Source organism: Bos taurus, chromosome 5, assembly GCF_002263795.3.
Source record: "Bos taurus isolate L1 Dominette 01449 registration number 42190680 breed Hereford chromosome 5, ARS-UCD2.0, whole genome shotgun sequence".
NCBI classification, from domain to species: Eukaryota; Metazoa; Chordata; class Mammalia; order Artiodactyla; family Bovidae; genus Bos; species Bos taurus.
The window spans coordinates 86,610,237-86,635,069 of record NC_037332.1 but is presented as its reverse complement, the minus strand read 5'-3'; the positions used below and the strand labels follow the sequence as shown (position 1 = coordinate 86,635,069).

Genomic DNA, 24,833 nt, shown 5'->3' with positions numbered 1-24,833 from the left:
GTGTGAAATCCATCTGAGAATTTAGGGAATGAAGGTTTATTTCTCATGATAAACTTGCATGCTTCCTTCAATTAAGCAATGAGAATTCTCTAATCCATGTAGTTTCCTTGCTGTGGCTGCTACAAAAATAAGAGCTGTTCTTTGTTTAGTGATTAGAGTTGTCATCCTCAGTGTACACACACACACACACACACACACACACACACACTCTTTTGTAAAGAGACAAAAGGTAAAGTGTAAGAAAAAGGGATATGTGTGTGTGTTTCTATGATGTGTGGACATATGTGTGATTTCTTTTTCTTTCTTACCCTTTACTTATTTTCTCTTTATTTTGCTATGTGCTAACTATGCTGGCATTTTTTTGTACTTGTGTATTTATTGTAAGCCACTCCAAATTTTGAAAGTGGGTGAAAGAGCCTGTGCATTTATGTAAAGTCAACATGATGCGCTAGGGAGCAGTGACTCATCAACTTTGACGAGAATTTGGCTTTTTATTGCCAGAAGAACCAGGTTAGCATCATTAATATTTGCCAAATACTGAATCATTAAGACAAGGAAAGACAAACCATACCACCTCCTATGATTTTTATCATTTTACTGGACTTGTATTTTGTATTCATAAAAGCGTCTAAATATTTTTTCAAGTTGCAAACTCAAGCATTGTGTGTTTAAAACACATGAAAAACATAAAATTTATAAAACTTTATCATAGTTTGCCAACATAAACTTTGGGGGAATCTTGAAGTATCTGAAAAATTAAGTGACCTTATAAAGTTTTATTTTAATAATAGAAGACAAAGATAACACTATACTAGAGGGTTTTATAAGCAAGAGTCTAAGATATGTGATGTAATGAGTTATAATATCAAAGCTTATAAAATCAGTGGGCTTCAGAGAAATGAATAACTCTTTAATGAGGAGAATCTAAAATTCTCTCTTCAATATCTATGGTTAAGATTTGTGCTGTTATACCACTGGCAATTTAATTTTTCTGGTCAAATAAGTCCTGCCCATAAGAAAGCAGATTAATTCCTCTTCTGCATGTTAACCTAGTAGCAGATGATGATGCTTGAAGATCATTTCCAAATAAAGACAAGTTGTACAATTATTTGAGGCCCACTAATGACTGTAGTCCTGAACAAACTTAAGTTCATGCAACCATAATCTACAAATTTGTACTCTTGTCAACTGTAGATTTGAAATAGAAGGCAAAATGAATGCTTACTGAAGGCCAATATTAGAACAAGTTGAAAAAAGCCAATCTTCCATATAAGTACCTAACTAAACATTTTCTATGGCCTCTCCAACTTCCTACCAGGACCACATGGATTTATTAAGAAAAGTTATTACAGCAGTGATTTTATAAACAAGACTTTATTTCAAATATATTTTACAGTTTGTGTGTAATTAGGATTGCTTTCCAGACTCTGAAATTTAGTACTAAATTGAACAGGCAATGTACAAAATGATGGTGCTTACTTAGGCCTATTGGATTCCTACAATTGTTTTCATTAGTTATTTTTCTTTTAAAAATTGAATCAGTAGAGACATTAATGATAAAACAATTTTCATCCTCTTGGTTATATTGCGAATACCAACAAAGTACCATTCCATACCATATTCACTTGTATATTTAGAAAATGGTAATAATAGGGAGAGTAAAATCTCACGCATATGGACTGGACTCATTGCAAAATGATGAAATACTGTGATCAGAGCTGAACTGGTTCATTCCTGGTGGTAAAAATAGTTTGCTAAGCAAATTGGTAGAACAAAATAAATTGTAGGACAGATGTTAAGCCTGTTTAATAAAACATAACTATTTTTAAGAACTTTTAGCAATACTATTGCATATGCTTTACATACTAATTACAATGCTTACTTATAAAACAGGTCTTCTCAGCTAGTTTTTAGGTTGCTTTAGAAACTCAAGAAAAATAAATTAGAATTTTTTCATAAATATTCTTTAACTTAGATATTGAACTAATTCATGCTTACCTTCACCTGCATTGTTATAATTGAGGTTTCAGTGATGATGTCAAGTTACAAGTATGAATGACTTCTGAACTTTAAAATTTGGTAAGAATGACAGTATCTTGATTTTTTAAAAAACACACATGTCAACTTCCTCAAACACCAACTTCTAACATTGTCAAAATTGAGGAAATAAAAAAAGAATGGTTTTCTTTTCACTATTGCCAGAATTTTTTTTGGTTGTTCAAGGCATTGGCAATAAGAAAACCATCTATTATTGCATGCTGCTAGTCCTAAATATTCCATAAGAAATTAAAAAACATAAAGTTCAAGAAAAGAATGTTTCTAAAATAGTGTGACAGGACAAAACAAGTGAACTTTATTTGGTAGGAGAGAAACCAAAGGTGGGACTTGGCACCTTGGGTGAGTCAAGGTTTCATAAGCAGACAAGATTTCCCCATCCACAGGTACTTAACAAACCCTGATGATGCGATTTCCTGAAGAAACAGGATGAGACTGATGACTAGAGCTATAGGTGACCTAAATAAAAACACTACACGGGATGATTGTTTCTCCACTACTACACTGGATATTTTTCTTCCAAAAGTACCTCAATGTTTTGGCAAATATTAAGTGGGTATTAATGGAAACATGTGTTTCTGTTGTATTTTCAGTGTTCCACAGGCATGGAGTCTTTGAAGCCTACTGCTTTGCTATGATGAACAAAAGGAGACACAGAGAAACAAGGATAACATGTGGACATGTTCTGATAGATCAAATGCCCTCAAAAACAACCTATGAAGGGACAGACTGAGCTGTTTCCAATCTCCAACTCTTGCCTAATCACTGACCCTCAGCTTCATAGAGGTTTTTATAGAGGCCTAAGGTTAAACTGCGGTAGGCCATACCATTTGCAGAATTTGACATGTACAATAGGTAGATAAAAGAGGAAAACAGACCCACCTCTTGGCTGTTTTAACCAGGGCATGCAGAGTAATTATTTGGAGCTGGTTAATGGCAACAGCTTTAGCCCTATTCCTAGATATTCTGATTCTTGACATCTGGAGGCCCACCTAAGAATCTACATTTTTAAACAGTTAATTCTAAAGCAGGTAGCCCACGGAGCAGACGTTGTAAACTCCTTCTGTGAAGGGACTCAATGGGCAAAGTGTCTGTAGAACGTATTTGTTTCATATTCATTTGAACCAGATGTTATCTGACCCAGTGTCTTGATACTTATATAAAAACCAACCAAGTGAACAACCAACCAATCAAAAGCCTTATGGCAAATGATTACACATAGAAAAACATTTTATGGTGGAAGAGACGAGCAAAATTGGCCACTGGAAGAAAATGAGCCTTCTTGTTGTAACATTTGCTTACAAAGTTGAAGGCAGAATCCAGAAATTAAAGTCAGAATGTTAAACAATGTAGAAATATCCATTATTCTAAATTAGATACCATAAAGTGAATTTATAAATCTTACTAATTTTGTAATCTGAAATTTAGAATTTCTATATCAACAATAGAATGAAATTTAATTCTAAAGCATAGAAAGCCTGCCCCAGTGATGGTGTCAAACTTAGGAAAAACGTATTTAGGGTGCTTTGGGCTGCAGGATTTTCAAGCCTATTAGACTCAGTTATATACAAAAGGATAACTTTTGACATTATAGTGAAGCTTTCTGATGAGATACTTATGAAGAGGCTTCCTTGAATGCTCACCTCTAAGATTTAAACCCTTAATTCTCAGTTCAAAGTCAGTTTCGGAAGTGGGGTTATTTATAGTGAAAGCAAAATTATTTTTCATACTTTAGTTTTTTTCATAAGAAAACTAATAATTAAACCACCATAACAAGAATTGTGAAAAGAAAGACAGTATAATAGGTAAAGAACACATTGCTGTTTTTATTGGTGCCTTGCATGGCAGTAATACTGAAAAAAGAGAATGCAAAAACAAAAAATAAAAACAAAAAACAAACCGAAAAAAAAAAAAAAACAGGTTGGTGGCAACCCACATCTTTTTTTTTTTAAGAGTACATAAACTCCTGTTTTATTTTTATTGTGGCATGAATGATAACATAAAACCAAAAACAAGAAAATATACAACTTATATTACACTATGTGTTATGAACAAAATATAAATCTATAACTCTATGTTATATTTACATAATTATTTATTTTATTAAATTTCAAGTGAGATGGTAGGTTGCACATACTTTGTTTTAAGCTCCAGGCATTTGATTGTCTCTTTTCTACTTTTTCCCATTTTTACTCATAAAATCCAAAACGTTAGAAGGACTAAGAGCTTTAGAGCCAGTGGAGCTGTACAAATACTGTTCTAGTGAGCCAGTGACAAACACTGGGGAGGACAGGAACCAGTCAGTAGAAAACCTAACATCTTCAACCTGGGGAACCGACAGTTACAGGAAACATTAAAATTAAATACTGTAAAAGCCTGTCTAAACAAAAACCTATGCCCTATAAGATGAAAGAGATCTCTGAACCACTTTAAGTGGGCTTCATATTTGTCCTTGCAGACCCTATACTTTTTATTTTACTATTAACTTGATAGACAAATATTTTATAAACCTGTTTGTAAATATACAGTTGTTTATTACAATTCAAATAATTTACCCATTAGAACAAATGAAAACGTAATGATTTTTGATGTTTTCAATGTGATATAAGACATTTCTTCTGGGAACAATAACATCTTCTGGATTAAGAAAATATCTGAAGTTGGACCATAAAATATTTAAAGATAATTTTCTTTAAATGAATGAAGGTAAAACGCCTATGTCAAAATCAAATCTATGGAATGATTTCATCAAAGAAACTCTTTTATATTTGTTTCTTATAAAGAGGATTTGGTTGCAATAATGATTACGCTCTTTGGGAGGGATTTTATACATGGTTAACTCTTAACTGCATATGCCAAATGAACGTTAGAATTGACAACTAATTTAGGTATAAGCGGACTGAAGAATAGTCTTGTGTTTTATTCAATTGTAGTTATTGGCCAAATTCTTAGTATCTTATATATGAGTAACTGTAACCTATTTTCTCCAGTGATGCTCTCCTAGATTCATATTAAAATATGAGTATTTTTAGAAAAATTGATTACAACAGCCATAAACAAAAACAAAAACAGAATTCTGGCAAGATTATCCCTCAGTACTGGGGTGAGCGTGTGTGCTGGTGTGTGCGTGTGTGTGTGTGTGTGTGTATGAGAGAGAGAGAGAGACGGGGATGGGGGTGGTATGCAAAAAGTGAACAGGTTGGTAGGTAGGGAATGAAAGAGAAGGGAAACTTTATGTTCATTTGAGTTTGATCTTACTCTCATTTCCTTGCCCTTGTCTTTTTTGGTCATTAAGGGGCACAGAAAAAGAATACAGGTTTTAGGATCTTTTACAAAACTTATAAACCAATCAAATGCCCCAAAGGCAATGTGCTAACCCAATACTTTGCCATTCATAGCACCTTTATCAAATGACTTCAAAGCATTTTAAACACTAACATGATTTTTTTGTTTTTTTTTGGGGGGGTGGGGGAAGTTAAGGCAAAACAATTGTGACCCTCAGTGAACTGGACATCAAAACAAGAGAACAGAATGCAAAGCTTTGAACTTGCTCTTTGTTTCAACCCATGCACATTTTCATCTCTCTGACATAAACCTAACTAGGTAACATTAAAATCAACGCTTGAATTTCAGCTGTTAAAGGTCACCATTAACAATTTGATTTTCCTCTTCAAATAAAACAAGATAAAAAAACAAACAAAAAAAGACTAAACAAAAGTGTTTTGTCAATTCACTGGTAAGTGTGTTAGAACTGGTGTTGGTCATGAACGCCCTCAGAGGCATCTACCTGGAGCTAAAACAAAGTATTCTTGTAGTCCAAAGTCATGAAATGAAAACGAAGCATCTTTATAACATGGTGGGAAATAAGTATCCAGCAAAAGTGAGAGGTGAACGCACATGAGTCAGAAAGAATTTGTTAACAAAGACAACAAATTTTTAAAAATCTGTTTTCACATTGTACATAATAACGATATAAAAACAAGTGTGTATTTTTTTTATCCAGAGTGCTTAAAAACAAAACAAAACAAACAAAAACAAAAAAAAATTGGCTCTAGATGACTGTGGCAATTAAATAAAATGAGTGATGAGAGCATAAGTTAATTAAGATTGAACACGACCCTCTTAGTAATTCACTTGTATTAAAACACCAGAACTTGACGTTTGTTGGGGCCAAATTTTTAAAAAGGAGAAAACTTATGGAAGGAGAAACGAAACAGTGTGAGTGAATATGTGTGTATGTGTGTGTATGTATATATATATACATACACACACATACACACACGTGTATGCATATATATATATGTTTACATATACACACACACGTTGGAGATGGAAATTAGTTTTAAATATCTAACAACTTATTGACTGCACTTCCAAATCAGAGGAGAATAAAATAGAAAGGGAGAAATAAATTATACATAACTTACTAATCTGGGAACAGCTGACCATTATTATTATTATTACTATTATTATTATTATTTTATCATCATCATCATCATTACAACACTAGCAAAAAGAGGCAGTTCAAATGAAAATACAGTCATCAAAAACAAACAGAAAAACAAACAAAACAAAGTCTCTGACATGCAGGGTATGATTAGCTCCTCCAAGCAAAACCCCAGAGCAAGTCTTTCGAGAGAGAGAAAAATAAAAAGGGTTTTTTTTTCTTATTTATATGTAAAAATCAAACTTAAGGGTCAGGTTTGGGGAGGGTGGGACAGGAAAATGATGACTGGAGTGAAAACCATAGCACATCCAATCTACTGGTTGGAGTATTTACTGTCTAATGCTTCAGCATGAGCAGCGCTGATTCACTTTAGATGATTTCCTATTTATTTGAATGAGCCCTACAACTGCCTTGGCACTTGGCTAGCAGAGTCTAACCAGGCAGTCCTTTCACCATCAGTGTTGCTCTGTGCACACACGCTGCTGGAATCAGAAACTGGACTTCAGTGGATACATCTTACAGCAAGAGTAGAGCAGTGGCAAGCGTTGCAATGACTTCTTAACAAATCCTGCTTTTTATGGCATGAAATGTACCTGGCCCACAATTCTGAAATGCAAATGGCCTCCATCTCATTTCATGGAGGGATTAAGAATACCTTATAAAATCATCAGTTCCATTTCTTGATCAGGAAAGGATGGAATGTTGAAGAAATAAGCTAATCCTATATTTCTAGACAATGGGCAAATATATTCAAAGGAAACGACTGTTTTGCTCGAAGTTACCAACAGGAAAAACAAACAGAAATTGTTAAGTAGCAAATGTTAGTGGAACATCTGGGAGAATTTGGCTTCCACATTACACACGCACCCCTCTACTATACAGGGCCACCTGATCCATCCAATAATAATCATATTAGAAATTTAAAAATATAATTTCTGAGCCCTATATTGGTTAAGTTGTCATTTGAAGTGCAAAGTCAAGGTCAAGGATGCTTCCAGACCAGTCATTTAGAAGGATGTGGGATTTCATCCCCAGATGTGGGTTTAACTCACAATGATCCAACATTATTCCTATTAGTACCATAATCACACACATACATACACACAAAAATCCAAGATTAGAAAATATTTTTTTCTCTAAATTTCTTATGTCTTTCTCTCTCTTTTCACCTGAGAACAGCACCTACAGTTTCCATTAAAAAAAAAAAAGTCAAATCTCACCAGCTGCTGGTATTTCAGGTTTTTCAAGGGATTGTCTAAGATATAACACTGTCCTAATTTAAGAAGGAACAGGAAAAAGGAAAGGGAAAAAAATCAACTGGATCAACACTTGAGCACAAATTTGGCACTTACTCAAAGATGTAGTGTGGTGTGCAACAGATAAGGAAAGTCCTCTAAAGAAAATGATTGCTTATTTTGTGGTGGATACCAAGGAAGTTAAAAACAGGCTCTTTTTCCCTCTTCCCCCCCATGCACAGACTTCCATCTTTAAAGTACAGAGATGGAGAAGGTGGAGAGAATGAAAGAGAAAGTCATCTTTCTTTTTTTTTTTTTTTTTTCTGTCAGGTGCATTACCAAAACAAAACAAAACAAAAACAAAAAACCAAAGGAAAGAAAAGAAAAGGAAAAAACCCAGAAACCCCGAAAAACAAAACAAAACTTATTTCTTTTAAAAATTGTAGCACAAAACAACAAAACACATTCACAAGCCACTTGTTGGCACTGTGTACCTGAGTGAGAATTTCTAGAACATTGTAGAACAAACAGCCATAAAGTTTATTAAAAAAAAAAGTTGACGGGTAAGACTTCAGTGCTTGGATGTAGCAGCTGAATTACTGGCATTATTTTACCCATAGCTTATTTCAATCTCTTGTTGTTGATATTGTTGTCTGCTTGTTGTATTTTTATTTCCTTTCCAAGCCTTTTGAGGCTGAGGTCTATTAGTCAGCTGATGTCCCAACTAGTTAAGACTAACAGTTAAAGTAACAGTCAGTGTATGAGAAAGTTAATGTGCTTGGCCACTGGTAAGGATGAACCAGCTAGGGCTTCTTTAAGTCCTAAGGTCACAACAATCTTTTGACCCTTATCAGTTGGCTTGTCCGGCAATATGGTTTTCACTGTCACTCCCATAATCTACATCCGGATCATCCTCTTCCTCGTCGTACTCGTCATAAATTTCTCCGTTGATGTCCTCAGCCTGGATCTCCTCTTTGATGTGTGGCTCCTCTCCTTTCACACCATACGTGCTCTGGATAACAGGCATGCCGGGCTCCGGGCTGCTGGACACGCTGGAGTGCTCTGAGGGCAGGTGAGGGGAGGGCATCCCAGCCATGGCGATGGCTCCCGGGTACACGACGCCAGCCGTGGCGATGGGGATCTGTGCTTGTTGCCTGTCAGAGAGGAATTCCCAAAAAGAGACCCTAGGTGAGTGGAGGGTTGGATGCAGGCCTTATTCTATAATGAATTTGCTTGGCTTGACCAAATCGAAGGTCTTAATTTTCACCCTACTGCCTGACATTTGAAAATGGTATCCTACCTTGGTCTAAGTACCTTACTTTTATATAATGCTTTATAGATTACAAGGCAATTTTACATGTTGCCCATTTGATTCTTAAAATGACTGTTACATTTTTAACTTCTGGAAAGAAACTGAGGTTTAGAAATCGATTAATAAACAGAACTCAAGTCCTTGACACAAAGTTAATTTATCCTTCACTGTAACATGTGGAAACAATTTTTAAAAGATTAAACCTAAAGATAATGCAATTTTAATGGAAAAATCCTGAAGTATTTGAGCTCTTAACATAAAAATTTATTGCTCAGAACCCACTAGAAGTGAACACTAGCACATGGTCCACTTCATCCCTGAAACGGGGAGATCATCAGTGGGAGTAGAAGGCTGGCCTCGTGGGTGCACCACCTCTGCAGCTGTACAGTATCCAGGGCTTACAAAAATCCCACACTAGGTTTAGAATTCTGTCGTCACTATCTTGAAATTCCTTAAAAAACTTTTTACCAAGGACCTGGGGGACTTCCCTAGTGGCTCAGACGGTAGGGCGTCTGCCTACAATGTGGGAGACTCGGGTTCAATCCCTGGGTCGGGAAGATCTCCTGGAGAAGGAAACGGTAACCCACTCCAGTATTCTTGCCTGGAAAATCCCATGGACCGAGAAGCCTGGTAGCCTACAGGCCATGGGGTCACAAAGAGTCGGGCGACTTCACTTTCACTTTGCATTTTCATATTACATTGGGATCCATAGATCCTGTAACTGGTTCCAGTAAGAAGGATTTAACAGATGATGTTCATTTATGTCTTCTTTCATTCATTCATGTTTACTTTTTCCCCAAGGAAGGCTGGGTTTTGAGCTCCACATGGAGAAGAGTCAGGCACTGAGATATAAATCACAGACCTTCTGGACTGATCAAGCAGACACATTCATGGGAATGGAGGGTACAGGACACACTTGAAAAGCTTTTTTTTTTTAAAAAGTATCTTTTTGCCATTTTCAGAGCTCACAGGATCTTTATTATTGTTCCAAATATGAAAACTTTATTTCTGTGTTTTTTGAGAAAATTCTGCAATGCAGTGTGGTTTTCGGCCTTGCCATAGGGAGCAGGGTAAGATATACTGAGAGGGTGCTCAGTTGTGTCCCATTCTTTTGCGACCCCATAGGATTGTAGCCTGCCAGGCTCTTCTGTCCATGAGAATTTCCAGGCAAGAATACTGGAGTGGGCTGCCACTGCCTACTCCAGGGGACCTTCCCAAATCAGGGATGGAACCTCCATCTCTTGTGTTTCCTGCATTGCAGGCAGATTCTTTACCATTGAGATACCTGGGAAGCCCCATACTGAGGGAGGCATCCTTAATTCAGAAGGAAACTTATCCACTCACAACCTTGTTGTGCCCTAAACAGAATCCCTTTATGTGATCTTTTTTCTAAGGCCAGGTATGTGCCTTGAGAGCCCAGAGACCTCTCTATATTCAGAAACAAGTCTTTCTTTCATTTTTATACCATATTATCTCAATTGTTAGTTGCTAAGGAATCTACAAGGTGAGGCCTTGGAAGTAATGAAAAGCAGCAAGAAAAAGAAAAAAGAAAACCAGTAAGACTTCTACATTTTTAATAGGAAGCTTCAAAATTCTTTACTCTCATTTTATTTTCAAACCAGCCTTTAAACAAAGCTCTGGTCAGAGCCATTGTTCTAGGAGCCTGGAGTGAACTCACTTGCAACTTTCTTCCTTGATATTATAAGGGGACAGCTTAGTCACACAAAATATACCGTGCCAGGTTCTTTCTCAAAATGCTGCTTTGTAGCTAAACAAATACACTTTCCAACCCGTTAAGAGTAACCGGAAGGGTTCCCTATGGGAAAAGGACCGGACCGTAAGCTCCTTACCCAACATTGAAGTACTGCCGCATTTCCTGCCGCCGGTTTCGCATGATTGCCTTGTATTCCCCAATGCGCAGCTTTTTGCCATCCACCAGGCAGGTGCGCTTCGGCCTGGGCTTGTACTTGTAGTCAGGGTACTTCTCCAGGTGCTGCTTGCTGAGACGGGCTTGCTCCTCGTAGTATGGCTGTTTCTCTAGGTTTGTCATAGCTTTCCAGCGAGATCCTATGGGAAAAAAAGGTTAAAGTTCCCATTTGCACAGTGGCTGAGGATCCTAACAGTATAATTGAGAATATGAAAATCTAAAGTAAAAATGTTGGCCATATCCCATAAATATATAAAAAGGTTAGGATTAGTGAGCTTTGACTGAGCTGTTGGTGTCTGTGCCAAGGAAACTGTGTACTCAAATACAGACACTTAGCAATATATTTTTTTTTTGCCTTGGATTAACAACTTAGTCAAACTTGTACCTAATATACTTAAAAGCTCACAGTAGATTTAATGGCGATATCTTTCATTTCTACATTAGACCATGATGTAATTCAACTATGAACTGAAAAGTTAGGCAAAGACTCATTATGTATTTTGAATCTGAAGATAACTGTCTAGCTATTGAATATTTTTATGTGGGAGTTTATTACTTACTACAAAGGTTTCTAACATGTTGTTGTTTAGCTGCAAAGTCCTGTCTGACTCCTTTGTGACCTCATAGACTGTAGCTAGGCTACAAAGACCAGGCTCCTATGTCCATGGGATTTCCTAGGCAAGAAGACTGGAGTGGGCTGCCATTTCCTTCTCCAGGGAATCTTCCTGACCCAGTGATTGAACTGGAGTCTCTTGCATTGGCAGGTGGATTCTTTACCACTAAGCCACCTGGGAAGTCCTTCTAACATGTATTACATGTACTGCTTATTCTCCCCCAAATGTTTAAGTATGCTAACTTGATTACAGTTAAAAATTCTTTTTATTAAAATTTTAATTATAAGAAATAATTAGTGAACATGCCCTGGGTTAACAACTGTGCATTAGATACCTTGATAAAAACTTTACATAAGTTTTTTCATTTTTACCTTTCACCACAATCTCACTAGCAGACAGCATTTATACCCATTTCCAAAGATGAAAAAAATTGAAGTTCAAATGGATGAAGTAACTTACCAAAACTCACACAACTATTAAATTGAAGATTACTGACTCAGGTTTGACAGAAATCAAAAGTGTGGTACAACATGTGTCTTTACATACTTATATCTACCTACTACATAGGATCTATCAAATATTTTTAAGCCAGAAAGCAAAACTTACAGTAATATTTTTCTCTTAAAAAATTATTTTCAATAATATATGAAATTGTCACTTCCTGTGATAAAGTATGTATTAGTAATGTTAGTCCAAATTGGTTTTCCCTTTCCTTTCACTTTTAATTTTGGTTTGGATTCAACGAAGATTGCGAAAAACGACTGATTTTTGAGGTCTGAAGCTTAATTAAAAATGGTTTATGCTTTTTCATAATACAGATGATTTAAAGTTTTGCTTCTATCAGTATGGCTATGTGTAGTAGTAACAGAAATAGTAGTAGTAATGTTTATTTGTGGATGTTTATCTGCAAGTAATCAGTTCGTGTGTGTGTGCTAAATCACTTCAGTTGTGTACAACTGTTTGTGACTCTATGAACTGTAGTCTGCCAGGCTTCTCTAACCATGGGATTCTCCAGACAAGAATACCTTGGGCTGCCATGCCTGCCTTCAGGGGATCTGCCTGATCTGGGATTTAACCCGTGTCTCTTTTGTCTCCTGCATTGGTAGGCAGATTCTTTACCACAATTGCCACCAGGGAAGCCCAAAACTCTACCCAAATGCACAAAGAAAATAATATCAGGAATTGGCCTAATATGTACTGGTACTGCTGCCTTTACCTGCCTTGCAAAGCCATCTAAGCAACTTCTTAAACCTTGCGAATGAATTCATCATTCAACCATCAGTTCAGTTCAGTTCAGTCGCTCAGTTGTTTCCGACTCTGCAACCCCATGAATCGCAGCACGCCAGGCCTGCCTGTCCATCACCATCATTCAACCATAACACATCTCAAATACAAATAGCTCACTAATGAACTGTTCTTTCCTACAAATATCGAGAATTCCTCAATACGGGCTGTTGAGTTCAGTTCAGTCTCTCAGTCGTGTTCGACTCTTTGCAACCCCATGAATCGCAGCATGCCAGACCTCCCTGTCCATCACCAACTCCCAGAGTTCACTCAAACTCACATCCATCAAGTCCGTGATGCCATCCAGCCATCTCATCCTCTGTCATCCCCTTCTCCTCTTACCCCAAATCCCTCCCAGCATCAGAGTCTTTTCTAATGAGTCAACTCTTCTCATGAGGTGGCTAAAGTACTGGAGTTTCAGCTTTAGCATCATTCCTTCCAAAGAAATCCCAGGGCTGATCTCCCTCAGAATGGACTGGTTGGATCTCCTTGCAGTCCAAGGGACTCTCCAACACCTTCTCCAACACCACAGTTCAAAAGCATCAATTCTTTGGCGCTCAGCCTTCTTCACAGTCCAACTCTCACATCCATACATGACCACTAGAAAAACCATAGCCTTGACTAGACAGACCTTTGTTGGCAAAATAATGGCTCTGCTTTTGAATATGCTGTCCAGGTTGGTCATAACTTTCCTTCCAAGGAGTAAGCGTCTTTTAATTTCATGGCTGCAATAGCCCTAAAAAATTGTTTGACACTGTTCCCACTGTTTCCCCATCTATTTCCCATGAAGTGATGGGACTGGATGCGATCATCTTAGTTTTCTGAATGTTGAGCTTTAAGCCAACTTTTTCACTCTCCTCTTTCACCTTCATCAAGACGCTTTTGAGTTCCTCTTCACTTTCTGCCATAAGAGTGGTGTCATCTGTATATCTGAGGTGATTGATATTTCTCTCGGCAATCTTGATTCCAGCTTGTGCTTCTTCCATCCCAGTGTTTCTCATGATATACTCTGCATATAAGTTAAACAAGCAGGGTGACAATATACAGCCTTGACGTACTCCTTTTCCTATTTGGAACCAGTCAGTTGTTCCATGTCCAGTTCTAACTGTTGGGCTGTTACATTTATTAAAGAAATGCGGAGAAAGGGACTTCTCTTCCCTTGGAATTATTTCCTATTGGAACAGATGTGCCTGGGTGGGTATATCCATGTAAATATTACAAAGATTTGTAAACAAATTTTTTCCAACCTAGATAGCCAATATTATTTCATTATATTTACAACAGGAACTCAGGTTAAAGTTCAAATAACGGTTTGAACTGTTTATTTATTTTTCTATTTCTTTTAAATTTGTGTTTAAATGCAGTGTCCAACATTTAGTCGGCTGCTCAGGTCATATCATTTGTAGGTACATTTCACACTCTTTATTATCTAATATTAGTTCCTAGAGGCACTTGGAAATCATGCTGTTCTTAGGGCAAATATAAACACAAATAAAGCTATAATACTATTGAACTGGATCAATTCTTCTTGTGGATTGTCTTGTAAGTATGTATATCAGAATTTTTAACCTCAGAACAGGGTGTGGAAAAGTGAACTTACCAGAATAACTTACTGAATAACAAGAGAAATCAAACAGTGGCTCAAGGAATAGTTGACTTAAAATATCACCAGTAGAACAAAAGAACTAGCATTCTCATGATAGGAACTGCCAAAGATTCTTCCCTAAGTTCAAATGTTCTATTAGATCAAAAAAGAAACTTTCTCTAAGGAAAGGGAATGTTTATGCCTCATAGTAATATGCCTTGGAAGGTAAGAGCTATTTTTAAGATTTCCTACTATATGCATGACACTGTATTAACTATATGCTGTGATGAGTCAGTATGCTACCTATTTTCTTAGAGCTTATATTCCAGCTAAGGAGAAACAGATTAAATATGTAATTGCCAAATGTATAATTTCAGTTACAATTGTGGAAAGTACAGGAAGCTATGAGAACATATCATAAGGAGATGGGATCAGGATTCTATAGGTCAGGAAGGCACTGCTGCAAAAATGACTCCTATAGGGATAGAAAGAGAGGAGTAGCCTAGGGAGGAAGAATGAAATGGTCAAGATCTTGCAGTGGGAATCGGGAGTAGAGGAACTTAACACTGTTCTGGCTAACACGCACAGGAAAACGATAGTAAAAGATGCATAAATTCTCAAATAAGTTGGTTTCTAACTCTGTATGAACCGGAATCAAAATATTTGATATTAGATAATATAAATTCTCTGAAAGTATCACTGAATTCTAAACTAAGTTAAAAAAAATAGGGCCATCTCACTATTACATGTCTTTTCAAAATTAAGAATTAAAGGAGCATTTTGACCCAGTTAATGCTTAAGCTAACTACTCTATTTTATGACTCATCAGTACAGTGGTTCAGTGTGGTGGCAAATGCAGTTTCCATTTTTTAAGAGTAGCTTCTGAATGAAGTTAATCAAATGACAAGTTTGGTTTTGGTTTCAACGGCTTTGCAGGTACAGCCACCATTGTTTGTAACAGTAATGCAACCCCCTAAACACACCAGATGAAAGTGGGAGGGCAGCGTTTTGGCTACCTTCAGAAGATGAAAACGTCTTGATTTGGGTGTGGCTGGCTTCTCACTCTGACCATGTACAAGAAGTCAGTCACCTGTTGTTTTCAAAAGACTAGCGTTTGACAATGAAAAAAGAATCAAGTACATATAGGAAGATTCAACCAAAAATTTCTGATGTTCAAAATGAAAAAAAAAAAAAATCAATCTTAAAAGTGCTCTTTCCCTTTCTAAACCTGGCAATACAATAAAAAATGATGGGTTTGAGCTGAGCAACAGTGTCATCTCCACGGGGTCTGTAATGAATTTGCACATTTTCCTCCAACTACTGTATATCTAATCAGAAAAAGATGTCCCCCATTCCTGATCTAGTGCCAAACAGTAAAAGGTGATTCCTTATGTTAACAATTTCAGCAGAATGGCTTATTAAAACCAGATTTTAGGGTATTATAAAATGCTTAGAAGCCCTTTAAAATGTCAACTAGGATCCCCAGAGACTACGTAAAATGTCAACCCAGCTCAAGCGCCTGTTTTAAGCAGAATGAATTAGCGGCATGCTGTCGGAGGCTGTTATCCAAAACAATCAGTAAAAAGGAAAACATCAAGCTTTCTTTGTACTTTTATATGAAATGAGCCATTCAGAATGATCTTGTGGATATTTGAAGATCATTTATTTGTTTGAAGCTATGACTAAATATTGAAGCCCAAGACCTTAGTGGATTTTTTTCTGCTATATATTTAATCAGCACAATTTCATTGAAAAACCTTAATTAAATTAGGCAGCATTCTCTTTCATGCAGCCTATTATGATATGATCATATACTTATATGATCATATAGTCATTCTAATATTCTCTCCTTCAAGTCAGAAAGGAATTCTTTTAGCCAGACATCTCTTTCCCATGAAGGCTTTTTCTCTATTTCCTAAATTATTTCATGTTATCCAAACTGATATTTCTATTATATCTGGAGTAACCTTTTAATCAGTCATTATTATTTTTTTAGTATTCAGGTACATAAATTGAATGATATACAGACAGGTTAAACAGTTTTAGTTTTTAGTTTTTTTTTGAAGTTTGGGAATTTCTAATGTGATTATAACTGATATATTAAAATATGAGATAAGCTTACATAAAGTATTTTATTGTTTTATAGAGTTTTTCCAAATGAAACAGATATGGTATTTTTTTAATGAAAAAATTCATATGGAAGGTAGAATATATAGTCATAAAAAGAAAAACAGATGAGAGATAGTAGAGGTACAGAAACATGTCCATTTCCTTTTGTTCAGTTCCAGTTTTTTATTATAGATGGATACATATTTATGTATAAATATTCATATTTATGTACACATAAAGCTTCACATGTTCATATATTTTGAGATAAGCTTCATCTAAATATCTCAAAATCATTTTGATAAAAACTGAGACACAAGTTTAAGCAGTAAATGATTTTTGTTTCTTTTTGCTTCATTACAAATGTACACTGTAGACTGGGAAGCATCTATTACCATTGTTGGAAAATATGGGATCATAAAAACACATTACATGTTTAGTAACTACTTTCAGATGATCGATTCCTTAATGTAAAGAATCAAAAGGCACACTGCCTGAGCTGCATGTAATTCCAAGTGCATATGGATTTTAACAAAGCTTTAATAACTTTGACAAATTTTGTTACTTATTTGTCACAGGCAAAATGTGCTGATACAGTGCTCCTTTTCTATTTTTGATTATTTAGCTCTTAGAATTCAAATAATAATAAAAATTTGCTTAGGTTGTCCAGAACCTAGACCTAGACACTATGCTCTTAAAGATAAAGGTGGTGAAGATGACGATGATGTCGAGAGAACTGCACCAAAGAAATGCAATCTTCCTATCCTTCTTTCTGAGACTTAAACTGGTGTTTAAGGTCTCATTATAATCACATAATCTCATTATAATAGGTCTCATTATAATCAGTACTCTTTGCTCTCACCCAGTTTTGCTGTGTGCTTCAGTGTCTATGTATGTATTTTGTCATCTGTTAAGATAAAAGTTGCAATAGCAGGAAAAGTCCCTTTTTTTTAAAAATTTTATTTTATTTTTAAACTTTACAATATTGTATTGGTTTTGCCAAACATCAAAATGAAGTCCCTTTTTAAATGATACTGAAAATACATGTAAGGTTACCAAAAGTAAAAACTAAATAATGCACACCCAACAAATTGTGTCCTGACAACCTAAACTGATTTTCAATTATAGTATTAAAACAGACATCATTTCCTCCTCCACTCCTGCCCCCATGACATGATGAATTCTATGGTGTTTACAAAGGAAAATAATATCAATACCAATACTGAGAGTCTTGTATGAAAAGAACCTTTTCCCTTAGTCTTAGTATAAATATTTTTTAGATTTTTAAAGAAGAGAAAATATTGCAATAACTAGTATAGAAACACACAGAATTTGGGCATTATTTCTTGATGAATGTGGAATGCTTCATAGTCAGAAGAAAAGGCTCAATAAGGGTACCTCTTTTTTAGATATGTAGAAAACATGAGCTGCTTAGCTTCCAAACCCAATCTCTTTCAGCAAATGCCGAGAACAAAACTGTACCTGTATTTCACACATCACTAAACCCTTAATACTCTTCTTACCCAGTATCTTGCTGATGTTGGAGTTGTGCATGTCAGGAAAGGCTTGAAGGATTTTCCTTCGTTCATCTTTAGCCCACACCATGAAGGCATTCATTGGACGCTTTATGTGGGGCTCATTGCTACCACGCCCCCTGGATTCTCTATAAATTCTTGATTCTGAGACTCCAGCACTTCCTAAAAACAGGGACATTGCTTCACGTTAGTGTTAAAACTTTTGGCAATCCCTTCCTTGCATTACTGTTTTACAGTCTATTAAAATATCTGAAAATTAAAAGCACATCTGATAATGGTACTTCCAGTTCTTGAGTCTGATGCTTGTTTATGAAGTTTCTGTGATAAGCCTTGTGGTGCCAAATATATTTGTATTTTTAAATTCATTTCTAGTATATTTTTCCTTTCTTTCAGAGGACTGTTCACTGTTCACTTTCAAGACCATACAAGAAACCATCACAAGAAAAATATTTGATGCAAACTGCAAAGAAGATAGTTGGGTTAGGTCAACAGGCATGCTGGTAGTGTAGAAATATTACGTTGAAAAGCTCACAAAATTGACACCAATCTATTCAGCAGAACGGGTGACTATAGGTAACGAAGTATCTCTCACCTGAAGACTGTCAGAACATAGCCTACTCATGTCCTTTTTCTTCCTCTGAGGCTATATAAATAAAAACACTGCTAAATAGATATTTGAGGTTAAAATACAATACAGATATCTCCTGTAATGTGTTTGAAATTATGTGTTAATAAATGCATGAAATATGCTAATGCAGCAATGTTAGTCTGCTTCTCAAAAGATGTATAAAAATGGTGGGAAAAGAACAAATGAATAGGTACATTACAATGGTTTCTTAGGAAGTCTACAGTTACATATATAAGGTGAAAAAGATAATATGTTCATTTTCCTGAGTTTTCCCCCAACATCTAATTTATGCAAAGAGCTCCACTGGTAAGTACATTTCAATCAGGGAAACTCAGGATGAAACACAACCAGGAGGGACACGGGAACCTTGAGGAGCTTCGGTCAGTCCTCTAGGCTTTATCCAATTTTGTAGAATGGCTTCAGCAGTTTAAACTGCTTCCTGAGATACTTGAATTTAGGCAAAGAAAGCAAGCAGCAGCAAAATGTAGAACTCTGGCACCAAGTTTTCCAGGGTTATCATTATAAAATATGAAAGAGATATATTCTGGTAGCGTGTAAAAATTTCAAATATTTTGGGGCTTTTGAGAATTTGTATAATCAACAAAAGTACTGATTTTGCTTTTTTTCTTCCTTCATACTCCTTTCCCTGTCTTAATCTGAAGGAATAGGAATTAACCAAAATTACCCAGACTTGAAGACCTCGAAGACCTGAAGCAAACAGAAAACACAGCATATTTGGAGTTTCCCATTATTTCTCTTTCATAATATACTCTTTGGTCTGATGAAGATTGGAAAATATTTTGCATACAAGCATGACTGAATTTAACACATAACAGCAACAAACATTTTGATGTTTTAATGCTGAGTACCATGGGTATATTTTATCATGCTAATACAACTTAAAATTTATGAAATGTGTTATTACAAGTGTTTTACTGACAAAAATGAGTGCTAATATACGGTGACATCTTTCTAAAATGGGTTTGTAGCTACCAAATGATCATCTGCACATCCTCCTTTTCTTGTTCTTACACCTTACAGCAAGATAAGCCTTAAAATGAACATTATGTGACTTCATGAAAGCTAAATAAGTTCTTTGCAAGTACTTAGATCAGGATTATCTTAGCTAAGCAGAGTAGAAGATGGAAGGAAATGTTTGGATCCAACAGGCTAGAAAAACACAGACATTTTTTAGATATCCAATTCACTCAAATTTGGCCTCAACAGAATTATTGGTCAAATGCTCAAGCTTGGCTAGTCCCTTGGCTTCTCACTGGTTGGAACTGGGGCAGTCTTTTCTATATACAGGGGTCTTCTGCTGTAGTAACCAAGTTGAGGACCATGCTCTTAAAATGCATGTATGCCACCTGATCTGGGAGAGAGGTTCCCAGTCGGCGCTAAGCGTAAGAGGGAAAGCACTCTTCTCTCTTTGCTGTGCTATTAGAATTAGAGCATCAGTTTATTTAGTTGTTCCTGTGGATGTTTAGAACATTCAGAGATGATATAGACAACAGAAGGCTCGAGGAACATTTGGGAAGTGCGAGGCTGCACAGTTTGAATTCAAGATGGGCTACAGAGTGTAGGCAGGACGCTTGACTGTATGGTAGATAGCATTAAGAGGGAAAGGATCCCAAATGCAAGAAACTATCCTGAAAATGTCCTCTGAGCTCTGTATTCCGGTCAGGGTTTGACAAATGAAAACTTTAAAATGAGCTTAGGGATAACAGATTTCTGAAAAGTTTGATTCAGGTATAAGAAATATGGAAGTGAGAGGGGAAATGATTGACAGCATGCGCTTTAGAATCACGCCATCTTGAACCCTAGACCTGCCCTTTGGCACTTACAGTTCTGTGGTCTCGGAAAAAACGACTACAAATTCCTAAGGGCCAATCTCTTTATCTGTAATAGATGTTATCTCACAGAGTGTGCTGGGGAGAACATGTGAACTCTTACTGTAATGATCAGGTATGAGGTGGCTGTCTGGTATAATTTTTAGTAGTTTTAATTGGCATTAAACAGATACTTCTGCACACTACTGGAATAGATATGAAAACTTTCACAAACCATCAGAATCTCCACTCATATTGAAATCCATCATGGCATGGCTAAATTTTCCTTCTTCATTCTGTTTGACTGCCAGTTGCTGAGTCAGACTCTCCAGTGTTGTTTTTTCCTTAAAAAAGAAATTTATAATGAGATCTCAGTCTGGAAATTATAATTATTCAAAGACTTTTTTTTTCCTTTGGGCCATATATGGGCCATGTTTGTAACAACTCTAAAAGTTATTTTTCCCCCCCTTTGGGTACATTTGCTTCAGGAAGGGATGAGACGTTGATTTATTCACCTTTGCACACTTAGCACGTTATACTGAGGTAACCGAAGCCAACGATCAGTAGGAATTTTGAAGGAACTCTGATTCGCAGAATCCCCTTATACAGTCTTGGCATTTGGGTCTGCTAAGCCGCAAGGATGTATGCTGGGATCCTTGGAGACAACCTTCCCAAATCACAAAATGTGCATAGAAATTTCATGGAAGCAACCTGTTTTTACAGCATTTGGAATGCCTACTTTATTTTTAGCCAGACAGTAGAAGTATAGAAGTGGCATGGGGCCCAGAGAGTCTTCCAATAGTCAGGTGACCAAATGATAGAAACGTAATTCACAGTAGTGTCCTCTGGTTGCCATCTCCCTAAATGCCATCTGCATCTCTCATGTAAGGGTAATGAAGACGTTTAAATATTCATTGCTAATTGCTTGTCAAGTCTCTGTACATTCGATGTGAGTGCCTGCTACTTGGACCACAATTTGATTTGGATTGCTAAGCCAAAATATTGAGTTGGCGAATTATTTGAGATAACAAATATACCAAAATTAGATCTGCAAAGACATCAAGTCATTTGAAAGCATGCAGTGCTTGATTTGAATTCATGAGAACATGGCATCACAAAGTAAATTATTTTCAAGAAAAATATAATGCTTAATCTAAACCACATGAGATTTTTAAACTATTTCCAAGTTAAGTAATTGGGTGATTTTAAGCACAGAAAAGCATACAATAAAAGGTTTACAACTTTCTCTAGCACTCTCCATCATTGATCTGAGGGTGATATGGTTCCAGAACAGCTTTCAGAAAAGCACCTATTGGATTTCATAAAATTTGCCCAGGTTTCTTTTTAATTATGCACTTCATTTTCTCAGGAACACAGTCATGAATTACACAAATGAATCACATTTACTGCAGAACAGCTATAAAATGACACAATAAAATGTTCACAGAAAATAATCAACTATTTAAGGTAATTATTACAGGGAAGGGACCCAACGAATGTTTCTATCAAGAACCAACAGGATATTGAAATTCTTCATACAGTATGTACTTTATCTCTACAAAATCTCTGACAGTAGTACAACTATACTAGATGAAAAATTCTCTTAATTTAGTGGCTTTGGAATCCATGTCTCTGTTCATCAAAGCTGGATAAATGATTTAATAGACAAAATATTTTAAATTTTCGATTGATATAAAATACAATAGGGGAACTGGAAACAAAAGAGTTTATATCAATTTTAGTTCTATAAGATTATATACTACTGACATTGAAATAAATTATATATTTAAAAACATACAGCCTTGCCCAATTTATTTTGGGGATGAAAACAGTACTTTCAGCTGCTTTGTATGTTCTGAATTTTTTTTGCTGAAAGTCTGCTGTATATATATTCAGCCAAGCCCAGGAGCACCAAGGACACCAGCTTAACAGGCTATCTTTATAGTAAATGTAGCTGCTAAAATAGAAGACAGTTACATTAAAAAAGAAAAAAGAACAAACCACATTCCATCAACGTGATATTAGAGTCTCTGGGTCAATGAAGACTTTACTATCTTTGAGGAATATACTGGGCATGGATTGCCTCTCAGGTTTTGATTTAAAAGTGTATGGGCAATAATGCTACATATGTAGCACATTGCCTTCATTTTGAAGTAAAGTCTTTCAAGAATAAACAGCAAAATGAGGCACTCAGAGTAAAAAAAAAAAAAAAGAATGAAATGTTAAATGACTCTGAAGATTTGGCATTCAGCTGTATGGATCTTGCACCATCTAACCAAGGAGGAAATTAGCAAAGGCCAAGATAAAAGACTAATTTACTAAAATTAGTAAAGGACAAGCTAGAAAGTCACAAGTGTTTTTACACTCAGTAACCTTTAGCATATTAAAAAGCAGAGACATTACTTTGCCCACAAAGGTCCGTCTACTCAAGGCTAAGGTTTTTCCACTAGTCATGTATGGATGTGAGAGTTGGACTGTGAAGAGAGATGAGCGCCGATGAATTGATGCTTTTGAACTGTGGTGTTGGAGAAGACTCTTGAGAGTCCCTTGGACTGCAAGGAGATCCAACCAGTCCATTCTAAAGGAGATCAGCCCTGGGATTTCTTTGGAAGGAATGATGCTAAAGCTGAAACTCCAGTACTTTGGCCATCTGATGCGAAGAGTTGACTCATTGGGAAAGACTGATGCTGGGAGGGATTGGGGGCAGGAGGAGAAGGGGATGACAGAGGATGAGATGGCTGGATGGCATCACTGACTCGATGGACGTGAGTTTGAGTGAACTCCGGGAGTTGGTGATGGACAGGGAGGCCTATCGTGCTGCAGTTCATCGGGTCGCAAAGAGTCTGACACAACTGAGTGACTGAACTGAATCATCTACCTCTAAAGCACAGAGTATAATAAAATGATTCAATTAGTTACCCCAAAATGGAATTTATGATACTTAACAGGATGTCAGTAGGAGACAGTGCAAGTAAACACAGTAAGTTGTACTTTTTTGTGAGCTTTTGCATAGTCATTTAAGCTAATTCTCAGACACGTTAATAGGGAAAATGAGAGGTGACTAGAGGAATTGACGAAGATGTGGTGTACCTTTAACTAAAACACCTTATCAGTTCAGTTCAGTTCAGTCACTCAGTCGTGTCCGACTCTTTGCAACCCCATGAATCACAGCACGCCAGGCCTCCCTGTCCATCACCAACTCCCGGAGTTCACTGAAACTCATGTCCATTGAGTCGGTGATGCCATCCAGCCATTTCATCCTCTGTCGTCCCCTTCTCCTCTGCCCCCAATCCCTCCCAGCATCAGGGTCTCTTCCAATGAGTTAATTCTTCACATGAGGTGGCCAAAGTATTGGAGTTTCAGCTGTACCATCAGTCCTTCCAATGAACACCCAGGGCTGATATCCTTTAGGATGGACTGGTTGGACCTTCTTGCAGTCCAAGGGACTCTCAAAGGTCCTCTCCAACACCACAGTTCAAAAGCATCAATTCTTCGGCACTCAACTTTCTTCACAGTCCACCTCTCACGTCCATACATGACCACTGGAAAAACTATAGCCTTGACTAGATGGACCTGTGTTGGCAAAGTGATGGCTCTGCTTTTGAATATGCTATCTAGGTTGGTCATAACTTTCCTTCCAAGGAGCAAGCGTCTTTTAATTTCATGGCTGCAGTCACCATCTGTAGTGATTTTGGAGCCCAAAAAACATAAAGTCTGACACTGTTTCCACTGTTTCCCCATCTATTTGCCATGAAGTGATGGGACCAGATGCCATGATCTTAGTTTTCTGAATGTTGAGCTTTAAGCCAACTTTTTCACTTTCCTCTTTCATCAGGAGGCTTTTTAGTTCCTCTTCACTTTCTGCCATAAGGGTGGGGTGTCATCTGCATATCCGAGGTTATTGATATTTCTCCTGGCAACCTTGATTCCAGCTTGTGCTTCTTCCAGCCCAGTGTTTCTCATGATGTACTCTGTGTATAAGTTAAATAAGCAAGGTGACAATATATAGCCTTGACGTACTCCTTTTCCTATTTGGAACCAGTCTGTTGTTCCATGTCCAGTTCTAACTGTTGCTTCCTAACCTGCATACAGGTTTCTCAAGGGGCAGATTAGGTGGTCTGGTATTCCCATCTCCTTCAGAATTTTCCACAGTTTATTGTGATCCACACAGTCAAAGGCTGTGGCATAGTCAATAAAGCAGAAATAGATGTTTTTCTGGAACTCTCTTGCTTTTTTGATGATCCAGTGGATATTGGCAATTTGATCCCTGGTTCCT

The 24,833-nt window shown here is 36.7% G+C and overlaps 1 protein-coding gene across 15 annotated transcripts in view; it reads right to left on the bottom strand.

The window, feature by feature from the left end:
• Nucleotides 1–3,861: 3,861 nt before the first annotated feature.
• SOX5 (SRY-box transcription factor 5) overlaps nucleotides 3,862–24,833 on the bottom strand; it is a 1,174,568-nt gene continuing 1,153,596 nt past the window's right edge. For 14 of the 15 annotated variants that reach the window (XM_010805416.4, XM_024991902.2, XM_010805413.4 and 11 more), the window contains 4 exons: nucleotides 20,793–20,901; nucleotides 18,089–18,262; nucleotides 10,900–11,116; nucleotides 3,862–8,891 (listed from right to left, as the gene is read on the bottom strand). In XM_010805416.4, the coding sequence (XP_010803718.1) occupies nucleotides 8,588–8,891; nucleotides 10,900–11,116; nucleotides 18,089–18,262; nucleotides 20,793–20,901 (804 nt within the window). In that variant the 3' untranslated portion in view covers nucleotides 3,862–8,587. 15 annotated transcript variants of the gene reach the window in all.